The sequence below is a fragment of the Sciurus carolinensis genome, chromosome 1 (genome assembly GCF_902686445.1).
Source record: "Sciurus carolinensis chromosome 1, mSciCar1.2, whole genome shotgun sequence".
Taxonomy (NCBI): domain Eukaryota; kingdom Metazoa; phylum Chordata; class Mammalia; order Rodentia; family Sciuridae; genus Sciurus; species Sciurus carolinensis.
This window is the reverse complement of record NC_062213.1, coordinates 172051967-172073138: the sequence shown is the minus strand read 5'-3', so window position 1 is coordinate 172073138 and position 21172 is coordinate 172051967. Positions and strand designations below refer to the sequence as shown.

General features: G+C 36.7%; 1 protein-coding gene across 7 annotated transcripts in view; it reads right to left on the bottom strand.

Moving 5' to 3' along the window:
- The window catches only part of LOC124985989 (putative selection and upkeep of intraepithelial T-cells protein 1 homolog), a 30968-nt gene extending 15008 nt beyond the window's left edge, over positions 1-15960 (bottom strand). For 3 of the 7 annotated variants that reach the window (XM_047554635.1, XM_047554639.1, XM_047554636.1), the window contains exons 1-3: positions 15745-15956; positions 11562-11642; positions 11090-11258 (exon numbers count right to left, since the gene is read on the bottom strand). In XM_047554635.1, the coding sequence (XP_047410591.1) occupies positions 11090-11171 (82 nt within the window). In that variant the 5' untranslated portion in view covers positions 11172-11258; positions 11562-11642; positions 15745-15956. Of the gene's footprint in view, positions 1-11089; positions 11259-11561; positions 11643-15744 lie in introns of all 7 variants that reach the window. The other 4 variants (XM_047554641.1, XM_047554640.1, XM_047554638.1 and 1 more) reach the window with 4 other exon arrangements.
- Between the last annotated feature and the right edge of the window lie 5212 nt (positions 15961-21172).

Genomic DNA, 21172 nt, shown 5'->3' with positions numbered 1-21172 from the left:
TAATTTATACTCCCACCAAAAATGTTCAAGATTTACTTTTTCCCTGTATCCTAACTGATATTTATTATTATTTGTATTCTTGATGGTTGGCATTCTAACGAGAGTGAGATAGAATCTCAATTTTTTGAAATACATTTTCCTGAGGGCCAAAGATATTGAACATTTTCCATGTAATTGTTGACCATTTGTACTTTTGAGAAGTGTCTGTTCAGTTAATTTTCCCATTTATTGATTTGGTTATTTGTATTGTGATGCCTTCAGCTCTATTCTTTTTTGCTCAGGATTGCTTTGACTATTCTAAGTATTTTTTTTTCTTTTAGCAATTTTATACTTCCTCGTATAAAATTTTATATTTTATACTTTTTTATAATTTCCTAGTCTTATGAAGAATATCATTGATATTTTTATGGGTTGCACTGAATCTATACATCAACTTTTGGCTTTATGGTTTGTCACCTCCTTGGGTAGATTTATTTTAATATATTTTTGGAAGCTATTGTAGATGGAATTTAATTTCTTTTTTGGTAGATTCATTATGGGCATATAGAAAAGCTGTTTATTCTTATATATTGATTTTGTATCCTGCTACTTTCCTGAATTTGCTCAGCAGTTTTAGATGTCATTTGATCCAACATTTAGGGTCTTCTAAAGTATATGATTGTATCAGCTGCAAATAGGATAATTTGACTTCTTCCTTTCCTATGGCATTCCTTTTATTTCTTTCCCTTGACTGATTGCTTTGGCTCAAATTTCAAGTACTATAGTGAATAGCAGTATCAAGAGCAGATATCCTTATCTAACTCCTGATTTTTGAAAAACATTTTGCAGCTTTTCTACATTCAGTATCATGCCCATTTAGTTTTGTCATATATAACCTTCATTGTGTTGAGGGAATTTCTTCCTAGACCTACTTTTTTCATGAATTTTATCATGAAGGCATGTTGAATTTTGTGAAATCCTTTTCTGCATCTGTTGAGATTATTCTGTGTTTTCCCCTTGATTTTTGTGTATATTCTGTAATACATTTGTTGATTTGTACACATCTAATCATGCTTGCATTTCTGGAATAAAACAAATTTGAACATGGTGTATGTACTTTTTAATACAGTTGATTTTGATTGATTTTGGTTTGCAAGTATCTCTTTCTTTCAGTTAGTTTGTCTAAGTGTTTATCAATATTGTTTATTTTTTCCCCAAAAAACACAAGTCTTTATTTCATTGATCATTTGTATCGTTATTTTACTTTCTATTTCATTAATTTCAGCTCTGATGTTTATGAGTTATTTTCTATCTAGTTTGGGGATTGAATTTTTCTTGTTTTTCTAAGGCATTGAGATGCATTATTAGCTTGTTTGTTTGAGATCTCTCTGATTTTTTTTAATGTAGGTACTCTTAGATATAAATCTCACTCTTAGAACTGCCTTTACTGTATCCCACAAATTCTGTTATCTTAACATTTTTGATTCCTTGAATTCTAAAATCCACCTCCACAATTTCTTCAATGATCTACTTATCATTCAAAAGTTCCTTGTGCACTGTCCATATATTTGTAGAATTTCTGTGTTTTTCTTATTGTTAATTTCTAATTTCATTTCATTCTGATCTGAAAAGATGCAAGAGATTATTTAAAATTGCTAAGTATTTAAATTTGCTAAGCCAAAATTGCTTTTTGGCTTAATTTATTATCAGTTTTGGACAAAGTTCTATGAGTTGCTGAAAAGAAAGTGTGTTAAGCTTTTTTCGGATGAAATATTTTGTAGATTTCTATTAAAGTCATTTGGGCTATTGAGAGTTTAATCCAATGTGTCTTTCTTGATTTTGTATCAGAATGACTTATGAGAATGGTGTGGTGAAGTGCTCCACTATTATTGTATTGGGGCCTGTCAGTCCCTTTATATCAAGTAATGTTTGTTCTATGAAATTTGATGTACTGACATTTGGGGAATAAATATTTGTAACTAATTGTTCTTATTAGAATCTTCCTTTTGCCAGATGTAGTGACCTTCTTTGTCTCTTCTGACTAATTTTGACATGAAGTCTGCTTGGTCTGATATGTGAGTAGTTAACCCTGCTGGCTTTTAAAGTCCATTTGCATGGAATATCATTTTCCATCTTTTCACTTTTCAGTCTCTGAACATCTATGCCCATGAGATGTGTTTCTTGGGGACAACATACAGTTGGGTCTTGTTTTTTAATCTAATATTTCACTCTATGTCATTTAATGGGAGAATTAAGACCATTTGAACTTAGTATTATTATAGGGGTATATGCTATCACTGGTCATTTTGTTTTATTTTTCATAATTGAATCATTCCTAATTCTCATTCACTTATCTACTTTTCTAATGGAATTTATTATTTACCCTGATCTCTTGGTTAATTTTATCTTCTTCTTCTTCTACATGTTAGAATTCCTTTAAGTATCTTCTGTAATACTTAGTGGTTATAATTTATTTTATTTTATGCTTATCTTGGAATATTTTCATTTCTTTATTGGATAGAAACTATTCAAGGATAGTTTTCTGGATATGATAAGCTAGGTTGGCAATTATTTTCTTCCAGAGCTTAAAATATGTTGTCACACAACTTCCTATCCTTTCGTTTCTTCTGTGAAATATTCTGTTATTCTGGTGGGTTTGACCTTATTAGTGACTTGCCATTTCTCTTTGTACCTGTTAAAATTCTTTCTTTATTATAAATTTTGGGCATTTTAACTATAATATGTCATGGAGAATTTTTTATCTGATCCTATCTATTTTGATTTGTAAATGCTTCTGGTACCTGTATGTCCATTTCCTTCCCAAAATTAGGGGAATTTTCTGCTATTAGCTTATGAAAGTTTTCTGTACCTGTGATCTTTAGCTTGTCCTTCCTCAAGATCTCTCATCTTAAGTTTGGTCTTTTAACTCTTGTATGTTGTGTTCATAGTTCCTTTACTTTTTATTTATTACTGACTGAGTGTTCTAATTCATCCACCCTGTCTTTGAGGTCTGATAGTCTTTATTCTGCTTGATTAGTTTATTGATGAGATTATCCACTGTGTACTTCACTTGATTGAGTTCTTTTTTATCAAGACTTCTGTTCAGTTCCTTTTTCAGACTCTCTATCTGTTCTTTCATATCCTATATCTTCTCCCTTAGTTCAATCCTTGGAACTTTGATCATTTTAACAGTAAACTTTTTGAATTTTTTTTCCATTTCTTCCATTTCATTATCTATGGGTTCAACTATTGAAGGGTTATAAACTTTAGCAGACACATTCCTGTAGTTCTATTTTGATATTTGAATATCCCCTGGGCTAGATATATCTTCCACTATTGTCAGAGTCTTTTTAGTGAGTCGCTTTATCTTTATCATGTGCCCTAGTCTGAGGGTAAATCTCAGCACAAAAGCAACTGCTCAACATATTCACCCTACTGTGATCAATCCCTAACCCTTATTTGAGAAGAGATTATAATCAGGAGTAACTGACCATTTGAGAGCAAACCATATATTAATAAATCATAAAAACTTATAGAAAATGTTCTTTGTATCTCCACTCATCCAAAAGTGGAAATGGGAGTAATACTCTATAATAAGTTGTAAAATTGGATATTGCAGAAAGCAAAATTAATAGTAAACTTTCTGAGTAGCTGTTCTCTCACTGCTTTTATTCCAAACTGGAGGAGCTGGGAACTGTAGGCTGATTTTACTACACCATCTTGATACTCCAATCTCTGTAAATTTTTTTATATCAAAACTCTATTTAAAAATAACTCCATGGTATGGACTATATCTACAAGATAATAAAGTCTATTGCATAAATACAATCAGGTTTTTGAAATCTGAAATTAGCCCATGAAAAGAGACTTCAATCAAACAGTGTCTAGAAATTCAAATACACTGGGGATTTGGTTTATGGCAAAAATGATTTTGGGATCAATGGAGAAAGTTGAATTAATCATGGAAAAGATGACTTACTAATTATTTTTGGAGAAAAATAATGTTGGATCTCTCTTAATCCTTGTATAAAAAGGCAAGATGTTAATAAGTGAAATTGTATGTGTGTGTGGAGGAGAGATGAGGATGAGGGAGTGGACTTACATGAGAACTCCATACACTACCTGCACAATTTTTTCATAAATCTGAAACTGATTTTGAAAATAGTTAAAAATTAAAAGTTAAACACAAAAATTGTGTTAAAAATTAAATGTCAATTAGGAGAAAGTGGAGGACAAAATAAATAAAAATTTAGGGTCAATTTTGCAATCCATGAACTAAAATAAAAATTCAAAGCAAAATAAATTCTACATATTCAACACATCATTTAAAAATCCAGTATATTCGGGGTGATCCAAGATGGCGGCCTAGAGGGAGACTGCACCCCCTGTCGCTCCAGAACCCAGGAGTTAAGAAGGGGAGGCATTGAGAGACTCGGACTGAAATAGAGCCACGAGTGAGTCTGCCCACTGGGTAAAGCTCGGCCCGGGGGGCAGGCCCAGATAGAGGTGGCTTATCGGAGCCGGGCAGGGCAGCTAGAGTCATCCACAGGCAGCCCTGTGCACTCCGGCGGTGGGCCCCGCCCACACAGCCAGCTTCTCCAGGTTCTCGGAACGGAACTGGCCCGCTAGTGAGAGCCTTTCTGACCAGAACAAGCTCCGAGTCCCGGAGCCAGTGCAGCGCAGTGTACTCCAGCACGCAAGCAGATTCAGGGACCAGATAGGGCAGCCAGAGACTTCCCCAAGTAGCCTGGACCCCTGCGGTGGGAGGTGCCATTCAAGGCTAGCTTCTCGGAGCTGACCGCCCAGTGAGAGTCTTTCTACATAGAACCAGCCACAAGCCCCTGAACCAACGGAGAGCTTTGATCCGCAAGCAGTCTCTGGGATCAGGGCAGGGCAGCCAGAGACCTCTTCAGGCGGCTCTGCCCACTCCGGCTGCAGGCTCTCTTCACGGGGTGATCCAAGATGGCGTCCTAGAGGGAGACTGCACCCCCTGTCGCTCCAGAACCCAGGAGTTAAGAAGGGGAGGCATTGAGAGACTCGGACTGAAATAGAGCCATGGGTGAGGCTGCCCACTGGGTAAAGCAGGCCCAGATAGAAGTGGCTTATTGGAGCTGGGCAGGGAAGCTAGAGTCTTCCCAAGGTAGCCTTCTACACTCCGGCAGTGGGCTCCTCCCACAAGGCCAGCTGCACGGTGCAGGCCCACAGTGAGAGCATTTCAGCACAGAGCCAGTTCCAAACCGTGGAACCAGTAGGGGGCTAGGGGCAGTTTTCTTCGGATGAGCTGCTTTATCAGATTCCTCCAAGACATCAGGCTACTGAAGGCTAGGAGGTGATACACTGGAAATCTACCGGGATACTATAAGCCAATAGCGGAAAACTGCAATATCTCAGGGTCCCACTGACAGCTGACCAATATGAGAAAACAAGGGAAAAAAATGTCCCAAACAAAACTAGATACTACATCAATAAAACCCAATGACAGCACAGCAAAAGAAATGGCAGAAAGGGAGTTCAGAATGTACGTAATTAAAACGATCAGGGAAGCTAATGAGGAGATGAAAGAGCAAATGCAGGCATTAAATGATCGCACCAATCAACAGTTAAAAGACCAAATACGGGAAGCAAGAGATCATTTCAATAAAGAGTTAGAGATACTGAAAAAAAAAAAACAAACTGAAATACTTGAAATGAAGGAAACAATAAACCAAGTTAAAAACTCCATAGAAAGCATAACCAATAGGATAGAACACCTGGAAGACAGAACCTCAGACAATGAAGACAAATTATTTAATCTTGAAAAAAAAGTTGGCCAAACAGAAAGATGGTAAGAAATCATGAACAGAATCTACAAGAATTATGGGATATCATGAAAAGGCCAAATTGAAGAATTATTGGGATTGAGGAAGGCTTAGAGAAACAAACCAAAGGAATGAACAATCTATTCAATGAAATAATATCAGAAAATTTCCCAAATCAGAAGAATGAAATGGAAAACCAAGTACAAGAGGCTTATAGAACTCCAAACGTACAAAATTACAACAGACCCCACCAAGGCACATTATTATGAAAATACCTAAGATACAAAATAAAGATAGAATTTTAAAGGCCGTGAGACAAAAGAATCAAATTACATTCAGAGGGAAACCAATAAGAATATCAGCAGATTTTTCAATCCAGACCCTAAAAGCTAGAAGGGCCTGGAACAACATATACCAAGCCCTGAAAGAAAACGGATGCCAACCAAGAATCTTATACCCAGCAAAACTTACCTTCAAATTTGACGATGAAATAAGATCCTTCCATGATAAACAAAAGCTAAAGGAATTTACAAAAAGAAAGCCAGCATTACAGAACATTCTCAGCAAAATATTCCATGAGGAAGAGATGAAAAACAACGATGCAAATCAGCAACAGGAGGTGCTAGCCTAAAGGAATAGCCAAATAAAGGAGAAACCAAATCATGTCAAAAACAAATATGAGTCAATTGACTGGGAATACAAATCATATCACAATAATAACCCTGAATGTTAATGGCCTGAATTCATCAATCAAAAGACACAGACTGGCAGATTGGATTAAAAAGAAAAATCCAACAATATGCTGCCTGCAAGAGACTCATCTCATAGAAAGAGTCACCCATAGATTAAAGGTGAAAGGATGGGGAAAAACATACCATGCACACGGACACAGCAAAAAAGCTGGAGTATCCATCCTCATTTCAGATAATGTGGACTTCAAACCAAAACTAGTCAGAAGGGATAAAGAAGGACATTACATGCTGCTTAAGGGAAGCATAAATCAGCAAGACATAACAATCATAAATATCTATGCCCCGAACATTGGCTCATCCACATACGTCAAACAAATCCTTCTCAATTCCAGAAATCAAATAGACCACAACACAATAATACTAGGCGATTTTAACACACCTCTCTCACTAGTGGATAGATCGTCCAAACAAAAATTGAATAAAGAAACTATAGATCTCAACATCACAATCAACAATTTAGACTTAATGGACATATATAGAATATACCATCCAACAAAGAACAAATACACTTTCTTCTCAGCAGCACATGGATCCTTCTCTAAAATAGACCATATTTTATGCCACAAAGCTACTGTTAGCAAATACAAGAAGATAGAGATACTACCTTGTACTCTATCAGATCATAATGGATTGAAATTAGAAATAAATGACAGAATAAAAAACAGAAACTTCTCCAACACCTGGAGATTAAATAATACACTATTATATGATGAATGGATAACAGAAGACATCAGGAGGGAAATAAAAAAATTCTTAGAAGTAAACGAGAACAAAGACACATCATATCAAAATCTCTGGGACACTATGAAAGCAGTACTTAGAGGAAGATTTATTTCATGGGGCGCATTCAAAAGAAGTAGAAATCAACAAATAAACGACTTAACACTACAGCTCAAAGCACTAGAAAAAGAAGAGCAGACCAATACCAAAAGTAGTAGAAGATAGGAAATAGTTAAAATCAGAGGTGAAATCAACAAAATCGAAACAAAAGAAACAATTGGAAAAATTAACAAAATAAATAGTTGGTTCTTTGAAAAAATAAATAAAATTGATAAACCCTTAGCCACACTAACAAAGAGAAAGAGGGAGAAAACTCAAATTACTAAAATTCTGAATGAACAAGGAAACATCACAACAGACACGAGTGAAATACAAAACATAATTAGAAGCTATTTCGAAAATCTATACTCCAACAAAACAGAAAACCTCGAAGACATCAACAAATTTCTAGAGACATATGAACTACCTAAACTGAACGAGGAGGACATACACAACTTAAATAAACCAATTTCAAGCAATGAAATAGAAGAGGTCATCAAAAGCCTACCAACAAAGAAAAGTCCAGGACCAGATGGGTTCTCAGCCGAGTTCTACAAACCCTTTAAAGAAGAGCTCATTCCAATACTCCTCAAAGTATTCCATGAAATAGAAGAGGAGGGCACCCTCCCAAACTCGTTCTATGAAGCCAATATTACCCTGATACCTAAACCAGACAGAGACACATCGAGGAAAGAAAATTTCAGACCAATATCCTTAATGAACATCGACGCAAAAATTCTCAACAAAATTTTAGCACATCGCATACAAATACATATTAAAAAGATAGTGCACCACGATCAAGTGGGTTTTATCCCAGGGATGCAAGGTTGGTTCAACATTCGGAAATCAAAAAAAGTCATTCACCATATCAAGAGACTTAAAGTTAAGAATCACATGATTATTTCAATAGATGAAGAAAAAGCATTCGATAAAATACAGCATCCCTTCATGCTCAAAACACTAGAAAAAATTGGCGTAGTGGGAACATTCCTAAAGATTGTAAAGGCAATCTATGCTAAGCCCATGGCTAATATCATTCTAAATGGTGAAAAACTGAAAGCGTTACCCCTAAAAACTGGAACAAGGCAGGGATGCCCTCTTTCACCGCTTCTATTCAACATCGTCCTTGAGACTCTAGCCAGAGCAATCAGACAAACCAAAGAAATTAAAGGGATACGAATAGGAAAAGAAGAACTCAAACTATCCCTGTTCGCTGATGACATGATTATATATTTAGAGGAACCCAGAAATCCCACCAGAAAACTTTTAGAACTCATAAGTGAATTCAGTAAAGTAGCAGGTTACAAGATCAATGGTCATAAATCCAATGCATTTTTATACATAAGTGATGAACCTTCAGAAAGAGAAATTAGGAAAACTACCCCATTCACAAAAGCATCAAAAAAAATAAAATACTTGGGAATCAATCTCACAAAAGAGGTGAAAGACCTCTACAATGAGAACTACAGAACACTAAAGAAAGAAATGAAAGAAAACCTTAGAAGATGGAAAGATATCCCATGTTCCTGGATAGGCAGAATTAATATTGTCAAAATGGCTATACTACCTAAAGTGCTATACAGATTCAATGCAATTCCAATTAAAATCCCAATGATGTACCTTGCAGAAATAGAGCAAGCCATTATGTAATTCATCTGGAAGAATAAAAAACCTAGAATAGCTAAAGCAATCCTCAGTAGCAAGTGCGAAGCAGGGGGTATTGCAATACCAGATCTTCAACTCTACTACAAAGCAATAGTAACAAAAATGGCATGGTATTGGTACCAATATAGACAGGTAGATCAATGGTACAGAATAGAGGACATGGACACAAACCCAAAGAAATACAATTTTCTCATACTAGAGAAAGGTTCCAAAAATATGCAATGGAGAAAAGATAGCCTCTTCAACAAATGGTGCTGGGAAAACTGGAAAACCATATGCAATAGAATGAAATTAAACCCCTATCTCTCACCCTACACAAAACTCAACTCAAAATGGATCAAGGACCTCGGAATCAGACCAGAGACCCTGCATCTTATAGAAGAAAAAGTAGTTCCAAATCTTCAACTTGTTGGCTTAGGATCACACTTCCTTAACAGGACTCCCATAGCACAAGAAATAAGAGCAAGAATCAGTAAGTGGGATAGATTCAAACTAAAAAGCTTTCTCTCAGCAAAGGAAACTATCAGAAATGTGAAGAGAGAGCCTACAGAGTGGGAGAATATTTTTGCCAACCATACCTCAGATAGAGCGCTAATTTCCAGAATCTATAAAGAACTCAAAAACTCTACAAGAAGAATACAAATAATCCAATCAACAAATGGGCTAAGGAAATGAATAGACACTTCACAGAAGAAGATGTACAAGTAATCAACAGATACATGAAAAAATGTTCAATATCCCTAGTAATAAGGGAAATGCAAATCAAAACTACCCTAAGATTTCATCTCACCCCAATTAGAATGTCGATTATCAAGAACACAAGCAACAATAGGTGTTGGCGAGGATGTGGTGAAAAAGGAACACTCATACATTGCTGGTGGGGTTGCAAATTAGTGCAGCCACTCTGGAAAGCAGTGTGGAGATTCCTCAGAAAGCTTGGAATGGAAACACCATTTGACCCAGCTATCCCACTCCTTGGCCTATACCCAAAGGACTTAAAATCAGCATACTGCAGAGATACAGCCACATCAATGTTCATTGCTGCTCAATTCACCATAGCCAGATTGTGGAACCAACCTAGATGCCCTTCAGTTGATGAATGGATAAAGAAACTGTGGCATATTTATACAATGGAATATTACTCCGCAATGAAGAATGATAAAATTATGGCATTTGTAGGCAAATGGACGAAATTGGAGAATATCATGCTAAGTGAGATAAGCCAATCTCAAAAAACTAAAGGACGAATGATCTCGCTGATAAGCGGATGAGGCCATATAATGGAGGGTGGGAGGGGTTAGCATTAGGTTTAGGGTTAGGTTTAGAGTTAGGCTAAGGAGAGCGGTAAGAATGAAGGAAAGAAGGACTGTATAGAGGGAAAAGAGGGGTGGGAGGGGTGGGGGGGAAGGGAAAAAAAATAAACATCATTACCCTATGTAAACGTAAAAAAATAAATAAAAAAAAAATCCAATATATTATAGACTTGTCAGAAATACAGGGAACAGATAAAACAGATTAAAAATTAATTCAGTATTAGGAGTTCATAAAAAGCAACAATGAAAAGACTAACAATGCAAAGGAAATAAGAAGTTAGATCATAATCAGGCAATTCGGAGAAAAAGAAGTACAAAATGTCTGGAATGATACTCAATCTTACTGTTTAATAAGAAACTAAAAAGTAATCATTTAAAAATCCTTTCTTTCAACAGTAAGTTTGGAAAAGATAAAAAGGTTTGATAGCTGTAGCATCTACCTGACAAACTCAAATATGCTATTGACAGAAGTTATTGATAACTACTTCAGAATAACATTTTCCATACAATAATAAAATAGTGCATAAACTGTGGTCAGCAGTTCTAATGGGATATATTTAATATTTTGTTGTTCACACTCAGTTAGGCTTAAAACATAGGTACAAAGATGTTTGTGGCAGTTTTATTATTTTAATTAGCAAAGACTGAATCCCACCTAAATTTGCATCAGTAAAATTTTTTTCATCTAACATGTAACTCTTGCTAGAAATTTCTATACTTTTATGTTATTTGTTGTCTTAGACTTTTACAGATCTCCAAATACCTGTATTTATTGCTGTTTTGTATGGATCCTTTGCCAAATGCAGATTCTCATCTTCTGTCAAGATCCCCCTTGTCTGTTCCATCTTTCCTTATCTTATTCTACACTGTACTGAAAAGTCACAGGGATTCCCAGATGGATTGACACCTTGCACCACTTCCTTTCTGCAAAACTGATACATAAATCATGTCTCCTCAACATGAATCATGGGTTCTCAAGGGCAAGGTTTAATTTACCTTTATTTGTTTTTTCCTTCCCAGAAACTAGCACAAGTTTGAGTCAAGAAAACTTGCTCATAAAGAATGATTCATTCTTCCTAAATATAAACTGTATCCTATGGTGCCCATCTTCATTTCATTACCACATATTAAACCTTAGGAGCAATGGTAAAAAAGCTTATCTTTTTAGTTTGTACCTTGCTTTTCCTGGCAAACTCCATTTTCTTATGTTTGTAAAGGTAACTGAGAGATCATACCTGAACTTGGTGTAACCATCTGAAGGAGGTACAGGACAACAAAGTGTCTGCGGAAAAGTACCCTTGAAGTTGCCATTACACCTGTGATAAGGAATGAGGTAAATTCATAAACAGTGATAATAGGAGTAAGAAGTCGCAGAATTTAAGCATCTCCACATCTTTCTGTAGTAATTAACTCTCAAGTAAAGTTACCAGGTAAAATGTAGAATACCCAATTAGATTTTAATTTCAGATAAGCAATAAATATTTTTTAGTATAGGCATTTCCTTTATAATATTTAGTATCCTGAAATTTTTATTGCCTACATTTGGTAACCCATCCCTTAAGAATGTGCAATATAGTGACCAGGTCCAGAATGAACTTTTTTCCCATTAAAGAACTACTTCCTCCTGGGAGAGATGTCATTTGTCTTCTCGTTTTGTATACTTCATTGAATGACCTGCTTTTTTAAAGTGACAGACCTAGGGAATAGATCTTTACCTCCTAAGCCTCTGTATTGCACATCTGTCACATATAATTACATTTACTTACACAGAAATTTTAGAGGCAGAGATAGCTTTATTGTTATGAGATGAACCAAGTAGTTATTTCAGAAAGGGGTATGACTTCCTGAATTTTTTGTTCATGGAGAACTCATAATTAGTGATAGATGTGTGGACCCCTGTGGTCAATAAAGAACAAAAGGGAAAATGAAATAGAATTCCTCAATCAAATGTGAAGGTTTTTCATTTCTATGGTAGTTTGATTTTTGTCTCAGCAGATCAATGTGATAGTAATTGTATCTCAGAAACAAACAAAAACCAGTTTCCTAGGTGTTAGTGTTCAGAAGAGGAAAAAGAGCTGGTGGCAACAATGATGTGAAAATACCACCCCATATACATGGGCAGTACAGCGAACCCTTCCTAATGAGGCACTCACTGTGCAGAGAGAAGGTCCACAGAGGCTTTAGTGAGGTGGTGCTACCTTGTGAAGAGTTAGGGGCTTCCTCATGGATCATGAAGGCAACAAGGACCTACATCAGATTCAATACAAGGAAGCCTTACTGAGCAAGAGGACTTGAGCAAAACCTAGTAAGATTGATGAGTGAGGCACAGAGCAAATCATGAAGGCTTCACCTGCCAGGTTAATGTAAGTTTTATCCTCCAGGCAAGGAAATTATAACAGGCAAGGCAGTCATATACAGAGTAGTGAAAGCAGGGTCCTAGACAGGGACCTCCTAAGTTGAAGTACTGGACTTGCCATTTAGCTGTATGAGCTTAGGCAAGTTACTGAAACTGTGTCTCCATTCCTCAGCTGTATACAGGGGACAATTATTTCTTTCTCATGCACTTTGCTTCCTCCCTTTACTTCCTCAGGCCGAAGGGTGGTTCACAATCTCTTCATATTAGCTCCAGGGTCCTGCTTTGCTCCTCCAAATTCCTCTACATCTTGTTTGCACATTTGTAAATAAGGTTTTTGTTTAATACGCCTCTAACTTGAGCATGTCATCCATTTCTTGGTGATAGCAGGAATTGGTACTGAAAGTAGCTGCCAGAAAGAGATCCTCAACATGTGCTTCTGAAATTGGGTTTCTCATGCATTGGAAGAAGGCACAGCTAACTACCCTACTGCCCTAGGAAAGAGCAACCTGTACATGCTATGGCACCACACCTATTCAACTTATGAATATTGGTGGCACAGGATCAAGTACAGGTGAAGACGGTGGCACAGGGAAGAAAGTAAATAGCTTGGTTGCTATGGTCCAAAAGTCATTACAAAGTTTATGGAGTTCTCTACTTTCTTATGATTGTCCTAGAAGATGAACATGAGGAAAAGAGAAACTTAAAACAATGGATACACAGTTGAAAATGTATTTGGAAAACCTAGAGGATCTTCATCCCAACTCTGGAGGAACTTATCTTCTCCCTAATTATAAGAGATGGAGATGAGAATTGAATCCAAGGTCTGATTGTAAGCATTTCAGAATTGGAGCAATAATCAAATGCTCCATTCATAAAATCTCTTAAGCTAATTTAGAGACACTCTAAGGCAGCCTAAGGCACTGAGATGAGGGACAAGTGAATTTGGGCACAGAGGGACAGGGCCATGCATGGGATCAACAATATGGATTTCCTTGCATTGGGATTATTTAGGTATCACCTCTGAGTATTCAGTTTACTATTTTCAGGAGACTGGTGGCTAAGTGGCAGCATCCATCATAGAAGAGACAGTAATTTATCCTCAAGGTGTGGACACTTACTCTGATATTGAATCTGCATTCCCAACTGGTAGCACTTCATCAGGCACAGATATTCACACACAAACAAAATGCCTTTTCATTCCCTTTTTTTTTTAACATGAAAAATTGTCTCTGACCAGGAAATTCATTTTACAACTAAGGAAGTGGGCCAATGCACTCAGGACCATGATATTCACTAGTCCTTGTGCACATGACCTAGATATAGCTGTACTTCTCCAAAGGTAATTTGTTAAAAAAAATAGAATGAAAGCCAAATATGTATATTGGAAAATAGTAGACAATTGCAATGATTTTGCCATAGCAAGTGTTGTCTTTTGGAATATTGCTATATGGAACCCAAAAACTTCAGTCTCACTCACATAATAATCATTCTGTGTTTAAGAAATCAAGGTTAAAATTTCATTTGCAACAAGAGTCAATTCACCTTTCACTCTGATCTGTATGGTATTCCTGGATGATATTCCTGAACTCAACTATTCACTTATTAAAAGAGAGTGAAAAAATAACAATAATTATCATCATTAGGTACATGTTTCTTACTATGTAGATGAGTTCTAGAAAACATTTGAATAATAAGGAGTTAGTGTTTAATGGGTAGGGAATTTCAATCTGGTAAGATGAAAGAATTCTAGGGATGGGTGGTGGTGATGGTTGCACAACAACCTGACTACATTTAATGCTACAGAGAAGTACACTTAAAATTTTGAAAATTATATGCCATATGTATGCATATTTTATCAAAGAAATTTTCCAATATTCAAACAAAAAGCAAATTAAAGAGTATAAAAGTTGATGCTTTTAGAAAGTGAATCAGATCACTAGAAAAGTGAATCAGATCATAAAAGAAAAGATGCATGTTTCTAACTCAGTGTGATGCACAGAAACAATGCCCAACTCCATCCCCTTTCTGTTATGCATTTATATTAAGCAAAGTCAGTGTTTCTGACATATCATTTTTTGCTATTGAGAATAACTGAGTGAAAATATTTTTGCAAAGTCTTTCATGTAATATTTTGAAAGTAAAAATGTTCAGTTTTCTTTAAAATGTTTTTAAATTTACATCTAATATCCGTACATATTTATGGGGTACTGAGTGATAATTCAATATGCAGCGCTCAAATCAGGGTGGTTAACATCCCCTTCCCATTAAACATTTAGCATTTCTTTGTGTTGGGAACCTTCAAACTCCTCTCTTCTAGTAGTTTAGAAAGATACATAATGAGATGCTGCAAACCTTAGTGAAATTATGTGACTGTGGAATACTAGAATTTATTCATTCTAAGTGTGCTTTTGTACCTATTATCTGATCTTCGTCTCTTCCTGCTTTCATTTCTTTACCTAGATTCTAGTAACCACTAATCTACTCTCTACTTGAATGAAATCAACTGTTTTAAACATCTATATATGATTAAGAACATGCAGTATTTGTTTTTCTGTGCTGACCTTTTAGGAAAGTAAAAAAATTTCAGAAAGCGCATTTTTAAAAACTCATCATGAACATTTTACAGTGAGTTCTCTCTCATTCTGTTTTTGTTAATCACAACTAGAGACACTAAAGGAGAGGTATTCTGGTTGCAAACAATATTGTGAAACAGGAACCAATCTCACTATTATGTGACTGAGGAATCACATGCATAGGAATGCTATTTTCTTTACTTGTTCTCAAGTCATCTCCAGAATCTGAGCCCAATATTTGCTGAGACACAAAACTACATTAAGCTGATCCATACAGAAAAATTGAGAAACATTTTTCTCCTACAGTGTTGAAGACTGGTCAATGCATTGCATCCTTCTGAACTCCCAAATCTCACTAGTCTTCAAATACAGATCTGTCAAGCCCATAGAAATTAGAGACAGGAGTTTCCCAGAAGCTGCAGGAAGAGGAAAGGATGGAATAAGTGAAGACTACCCATGAACCTAAGCCCTACTAAACCCCTCACTTACTTGAGCCTGTGATCCCGAGTCAGCTCTCCGTTGTCCCTACAGAAAGAGCTCCAGTTGAGTTACCTAAATTTCTAACAGTATTTCAGCAGTTTCTCTGCAGTCAAGGCAAGATGTTCCAAGATCAGATGGGGACCTGGTAAACAAACTACCAAAGCTTTCTCTCCTGCTGTCAAACTCTGGGCATAGGATTCTGCTAGTCCGATACTTAAGTTCCTTTCAAGGGGAAATTCCCAGGGAATGACTGGTTACACCAACCTATGGATGGAGCTCTGTTTAGCTCAGTGATTGCACCTGGCATTGCTCAAGTACCAACACGCCTTGCCTCACTGTGGGAAGAAGTAAAACATAACCCGATTTATACATTTCACACAATTAGTGCTGAATAAACTGTCTGTGACATAATGATTTTGAATACTGTACCTGTACATAGAGAGGAAAGGCATGGAGCTCTTGAAGCACAAATAGAAGGCACAAAATTCAGGTTGGGCATTCAAGGAAGTTTTTGGAGAGCTGAGAAGAGTCTCAAGGCAAAGTGAAGAGTTAGCCCATTAAGCCTTCAAAGGAATAGAGTAAGTTTTCCAGACTGAGGAAGTACCTTGATTTTGTAGACATAAGAGAAGATAATGAATTCAAAACACTTCAGGTAATTAAGTGTGGCCAGTGGGAATGAGGATGGGAGGAAATAAATAAGAGATGAGCTGCAGAGAGAGAGAAAAAAAAGGGAAAATATAAAGAATGCGAACTTAAGAACCATACTGGATACATATTTAAGTATATGTGCTTATGTGTTCACTTAAGTTTTGTATAATATATTAAAGGGTAGGTGATCTGAAGCCCATAGTTATAGGAGAAGTCTTCAATGGAGTCATAATCACTAAATATTATCATTTATCCTAGTTCTTGTTTTGATTTGAATCTGAGGTGCTCCCTCAAAACTCCTGTGTTTATGCAGAAAAGTTCAGAGGTGAAATTATTAGATTACGAGAGTTGTGACCTAATCAATGGATTAATCCATTTGCTTAATTAATAATTAAAAAGAACAACTATATGGGATGGTAACTATAGGCAGGTGGTACAAGACTGGAAGAAATGTGTCACTAGGGGTGCACCCTTGATAATTATATCTTATCCTCATGGCTCCTTCTTCTTTCTGCTTCCTAGCTACCATGAGCTAATAACTTTCCTTCACCATGTATTTCTGACATGATGTTCTGTCTCACTGTAGACCTAGAGTTGATCATGGACTGAACCTCTGAAACCATTGGTCCAAAATAAACTTTTCCTCCTCTAAATTGTTCTTGTCAGGTATGTTAGTCACAGTGATGGAAAGCTGACTAACAAAGTTCCTGAATCTAGTGTACTGACCTCCAGGTATTTATGGCAAAGCACTACCTAATTTTTTCCCAGGAGACTGAGAGTGTGTCTAAGCTCTTTTCCAACACATAGAACAATGGGTGCTAAGATAGCACAGAGAATCTGGAGAGTGTGAACATAGCCACCATTGTCGCCCATTTTGTGACTAAAACATTTATAGTGAAATATCTTGAGGAAGAATCCAGAAGTTTCTCTGCTCTTCTAGAAGTATTAAACCAGAGTAGTTCCTGGGGTTAGTCCTGATTTAAAAGTCTTAACATTATTTTTATTTATTTTCTTAGGAATGGTTGCACCTTGTATCCATTTCCTAATCGGGTGTTTACCAGGCACTTTTGGTATCCCTTCATATAAGATTTTGCCACCCATCAACTCACTTTAAGATCATCTGTGAAACACTTGAGAACTACTCTGTCATGGGAAATGTCATTGGTATTTTTAAAAAATTCTCCCAGATAATGCATTGTACTACTGAGGTTGAAATTTATCTTTCTATAGCTAATGGATATTTCTGACTTGACTTGCCCTTTAGATTTTTCAGGGCTCGTATGATAGGAAGAATTATGAGAGGGAGGGTAATAGTGTTTTCTCAACTGGATCTTTAGAAATTAATTTAAAATCCTATTTTCTTGGATGTTCTCTCAAAATGGTTATACTCTAGTTATGTGTATGGGATTATGATGTTTTGGAACAGCATGCTTCATCTTGCAAAAGAGAAGTGGTTTCATGTGTTGTTATCTCCGACTATCATATGAATCAATAAGAAAACATGCTTTCACTGTTTACCTAATCAGAAATGGAAAACCCCAACAAAGTAGGGGTTTACATGAACTTCAAAAGTTTTTTCTCCAGAAAAGTCATATAAGGCAGCCTTTATAAAAGTAAAAAATGATAAATGAAACATTATTCAGATTTATATGTTATACTTATTCAAATACAATGTTATGGATATTGGCTTTTACCAGAATATCTGAAGTGCTACAAGCTTAAGAAAATGGATAAGTTAGATAATCAACAAAATTACAACTTTACTTTATCCTTGGAGAGTTTTCAGGGAAACATGCAGCCTGGAGTTTCCAAAAAGAGATGGGAAACAGCAGCAAAACACAAATAGAAAAGAAGTCACCATATAAACTGTGTGAAGACTTCAGTCAAAATTTTAATGAATAAATTAAGTCCAAGTGTGAGTAGGCATGAAGGAATAATTTCTAAAATGTGCACACACAAAAAGTGTTTGTAACCACCTGTGAGAACTTTTCTGTGGACCTCACTTGGTATTCATGAGAGCAATTAAAGACAGGGTGGAAAATGGGAAAAAACTTTCCTTCTTATGCAAGCCAGGAAAAAGATAGGAGCTTCCTCTGCAGGAGAGGCAAAATTTATAGCAAGATCTTTTTTCTTTATAAGACAGAACTACTAGGATACAGGTAGAAGTCAGGAACTCTATCATTTCAGGACACAAATGAGGACCCATTGTTAAATTTTTAAAACCTCCCCAATTTCTCTAACCCTGAGGGAGGGTTAGGAAAAACTATACTGGGTCTTGACCATTAAATCCAACTCCCAATGGGTGAAACTAATATGATTGAGAAGTACTCAAATCTGAGATGTAAACACACAAGACCGGAACTAAATAGGACCACACAGAAAATCCTCATCATAGTAGCAAGCATCAAAAATCAATAGCAGGATATTACCTGGTAAGGGAAAGACAAAAGCACAATGGAAACCCTCTCTAATAAATGGGCTCCAGGGAGATCTTATAGCTTGGTGTTAAAAAGTTTTGAGAAAATTAGAGAAGATTGAAGGGGAGTGGAACTAGGCAGCAATCCTGACTTCCACAGCACAGAAAGGAGGAAGTGAAGGGACAGCTGAGGGAAGAGCTGAGTTACAAAATAAATGCTCTAAGACCCAACACTGGTCGGTCTGAGTCCTAGAGAGATTTGAAGTTTGTTTATCAAAGTAGGAAATAAGGACAGAGTTCCTTAACCCTGAACCCAGACCAGGGTAGACGATGAGGGGATGGGCAAAGAAAGAAAGATAGAAGGAGAGGAAAAGAACATAAACTCACTCCCTGAACAACAGGTAGAAAGAAAAGCAGGTCAAATTACAGTACAACAGGAATAGCAGGGTCACCGAAGGAGATCAGGTAGTTTAACATAAATTGAAAACAGAAAGTCATTCTAGGCATGGCAGTTGTTTTGTGGAGCCCATAGGTAGCTGGTCACCCTAGAGCAAATTAAAGGAATATCCTCACCTTCAGATAACCACAGGAGTACAACCAGAGGGAGTATCCCTGCTGTGAAATATCTTAATAAGCTGTCTAGAAGGAACTTGTAGAGGGACTGTTGCTAGTTGAATGCTGCTGAAACACCCTCCCCAGCACCAAGAACAAGAGGAGTGGGCTAGAGCAGACCTGCCCTGGGAAGTGTTAGCCTAGTGCATGTCTCTGCACAGCCTCTTTTGGGAGCCCTGACAGAGAGTGGTCACCTGTGATCCATGATTGTGGAAAATGAGAGCTCAGAACCAGGCAGGAAGGGAGACTTTGTCCTGGACAGTAGAAAAGGAAAGTGTCTGTGACTAGTTGAATCTTGGACACAAGCTGGACAGTTGTTTCTGTCCCGGGCACTGGAGAAAAGAAGTACCTATGGTTGACCACCTTGAGCAGCAACTGCTAGAACCCAGGTGAACAAGCTAAGTCCCTTTACTTGCAGGGACAGTGCCCCAACCACCAGTTAGTCAAGAGGGATGCTTCTCACCACAGACCACACACAGGTCCTGTGCTTGTAGATGACATCAGGCTCTATGCCACTTTGAAGAGGACTCTGGAGAGGAGAGGGTGTGCAATGCCCCATGGCAAACAGAATAATAGTCCAGAGCCCTACATTCTGAGCTCCTGTACTCAACAGAAACAGCAAACAGACACAGCACCACACCCTGCAAGCCTCCAGGTTCATGTGCCTGGGCCAAGAAATAGAACCATCTGATAGGATGTTCAATAGGGGAGCAGTTTCTGTATCCCAGCATCTCAGGGGAGATACAAAGCCAAAGAGTGATGGACAGCTTCTAAAAGTCCCAAATCCTGATGAAATCCAAACCATATATATATATATATATCACTCTGTTTTGACTTGATAATCAATATTGTGCCCTCAACCCATTTTTTTTTTAGTGTTTTAAAGTATTAATTGGAACCATTCTGTCTTTGTTTTCCAAACTCAGGTTTACAATTGCTTCTCTTGCCCTCACTTTTTCCACTTACATTACCTGTTACTATCTCAAACCTTCAAATCTCCCCATCCCTCACACTAATATATATTCTTTTCTTTTAATCTTGGTGCATACTATTCTTTTCTATCTTATTTTTTCTCTTTTTTATTTTATCTCATCTTCTGCACATTTTTTCCTCTTCCCGCTTTCAGCCCCATACATTGCTATGGCAATTTTACCTCATTCAATAACTAAATTTTCAACCTATTCCAGAACTTTACTATGAATTTATTCCTGGATTAGAGGAACTGTGGAGAACAATAGTGACAAATTTTGTTTTTTTCAAAGGGTTGAATAGTATATGGCTTTGCTTATAATAAATAAGGTTCAGTGTCTTCTCTCAAAGTGCTGCTGATACTGGGAACAGCAGAGAACATGCATGGAGTGTAAGTATCAATACCTGGATATTCACCCAGCACCAGGCTCTTAAGAGAAAGATGCTCAGTAAAGAAACCCTTGCATAAAAGAAGGAATAAACATACAAAGAGAAGAGTAGACAGACAAGCAATTTGAAAAAGCAAGAAAACAAACTACTTCAAACAGCCCATAATATTTCAACTACTGACCCTATTGACACCACAGTGGGCAAAATGTTGGAGAAAGTATTTAGAAAGTTTGTGGTTAAAATATCCAATGAGTTAAAAGACGATGTAAGGCATGAACTTAGAAAATTATAGGTAGTAGAAGATAATTTCAATAAAGAGATATTCTAAGAATGTAACAGAAATCCTGGAAATTACTCAATAAATCAAAATAAAAATTCAATGGAAAGCATCACCAAAAGTTT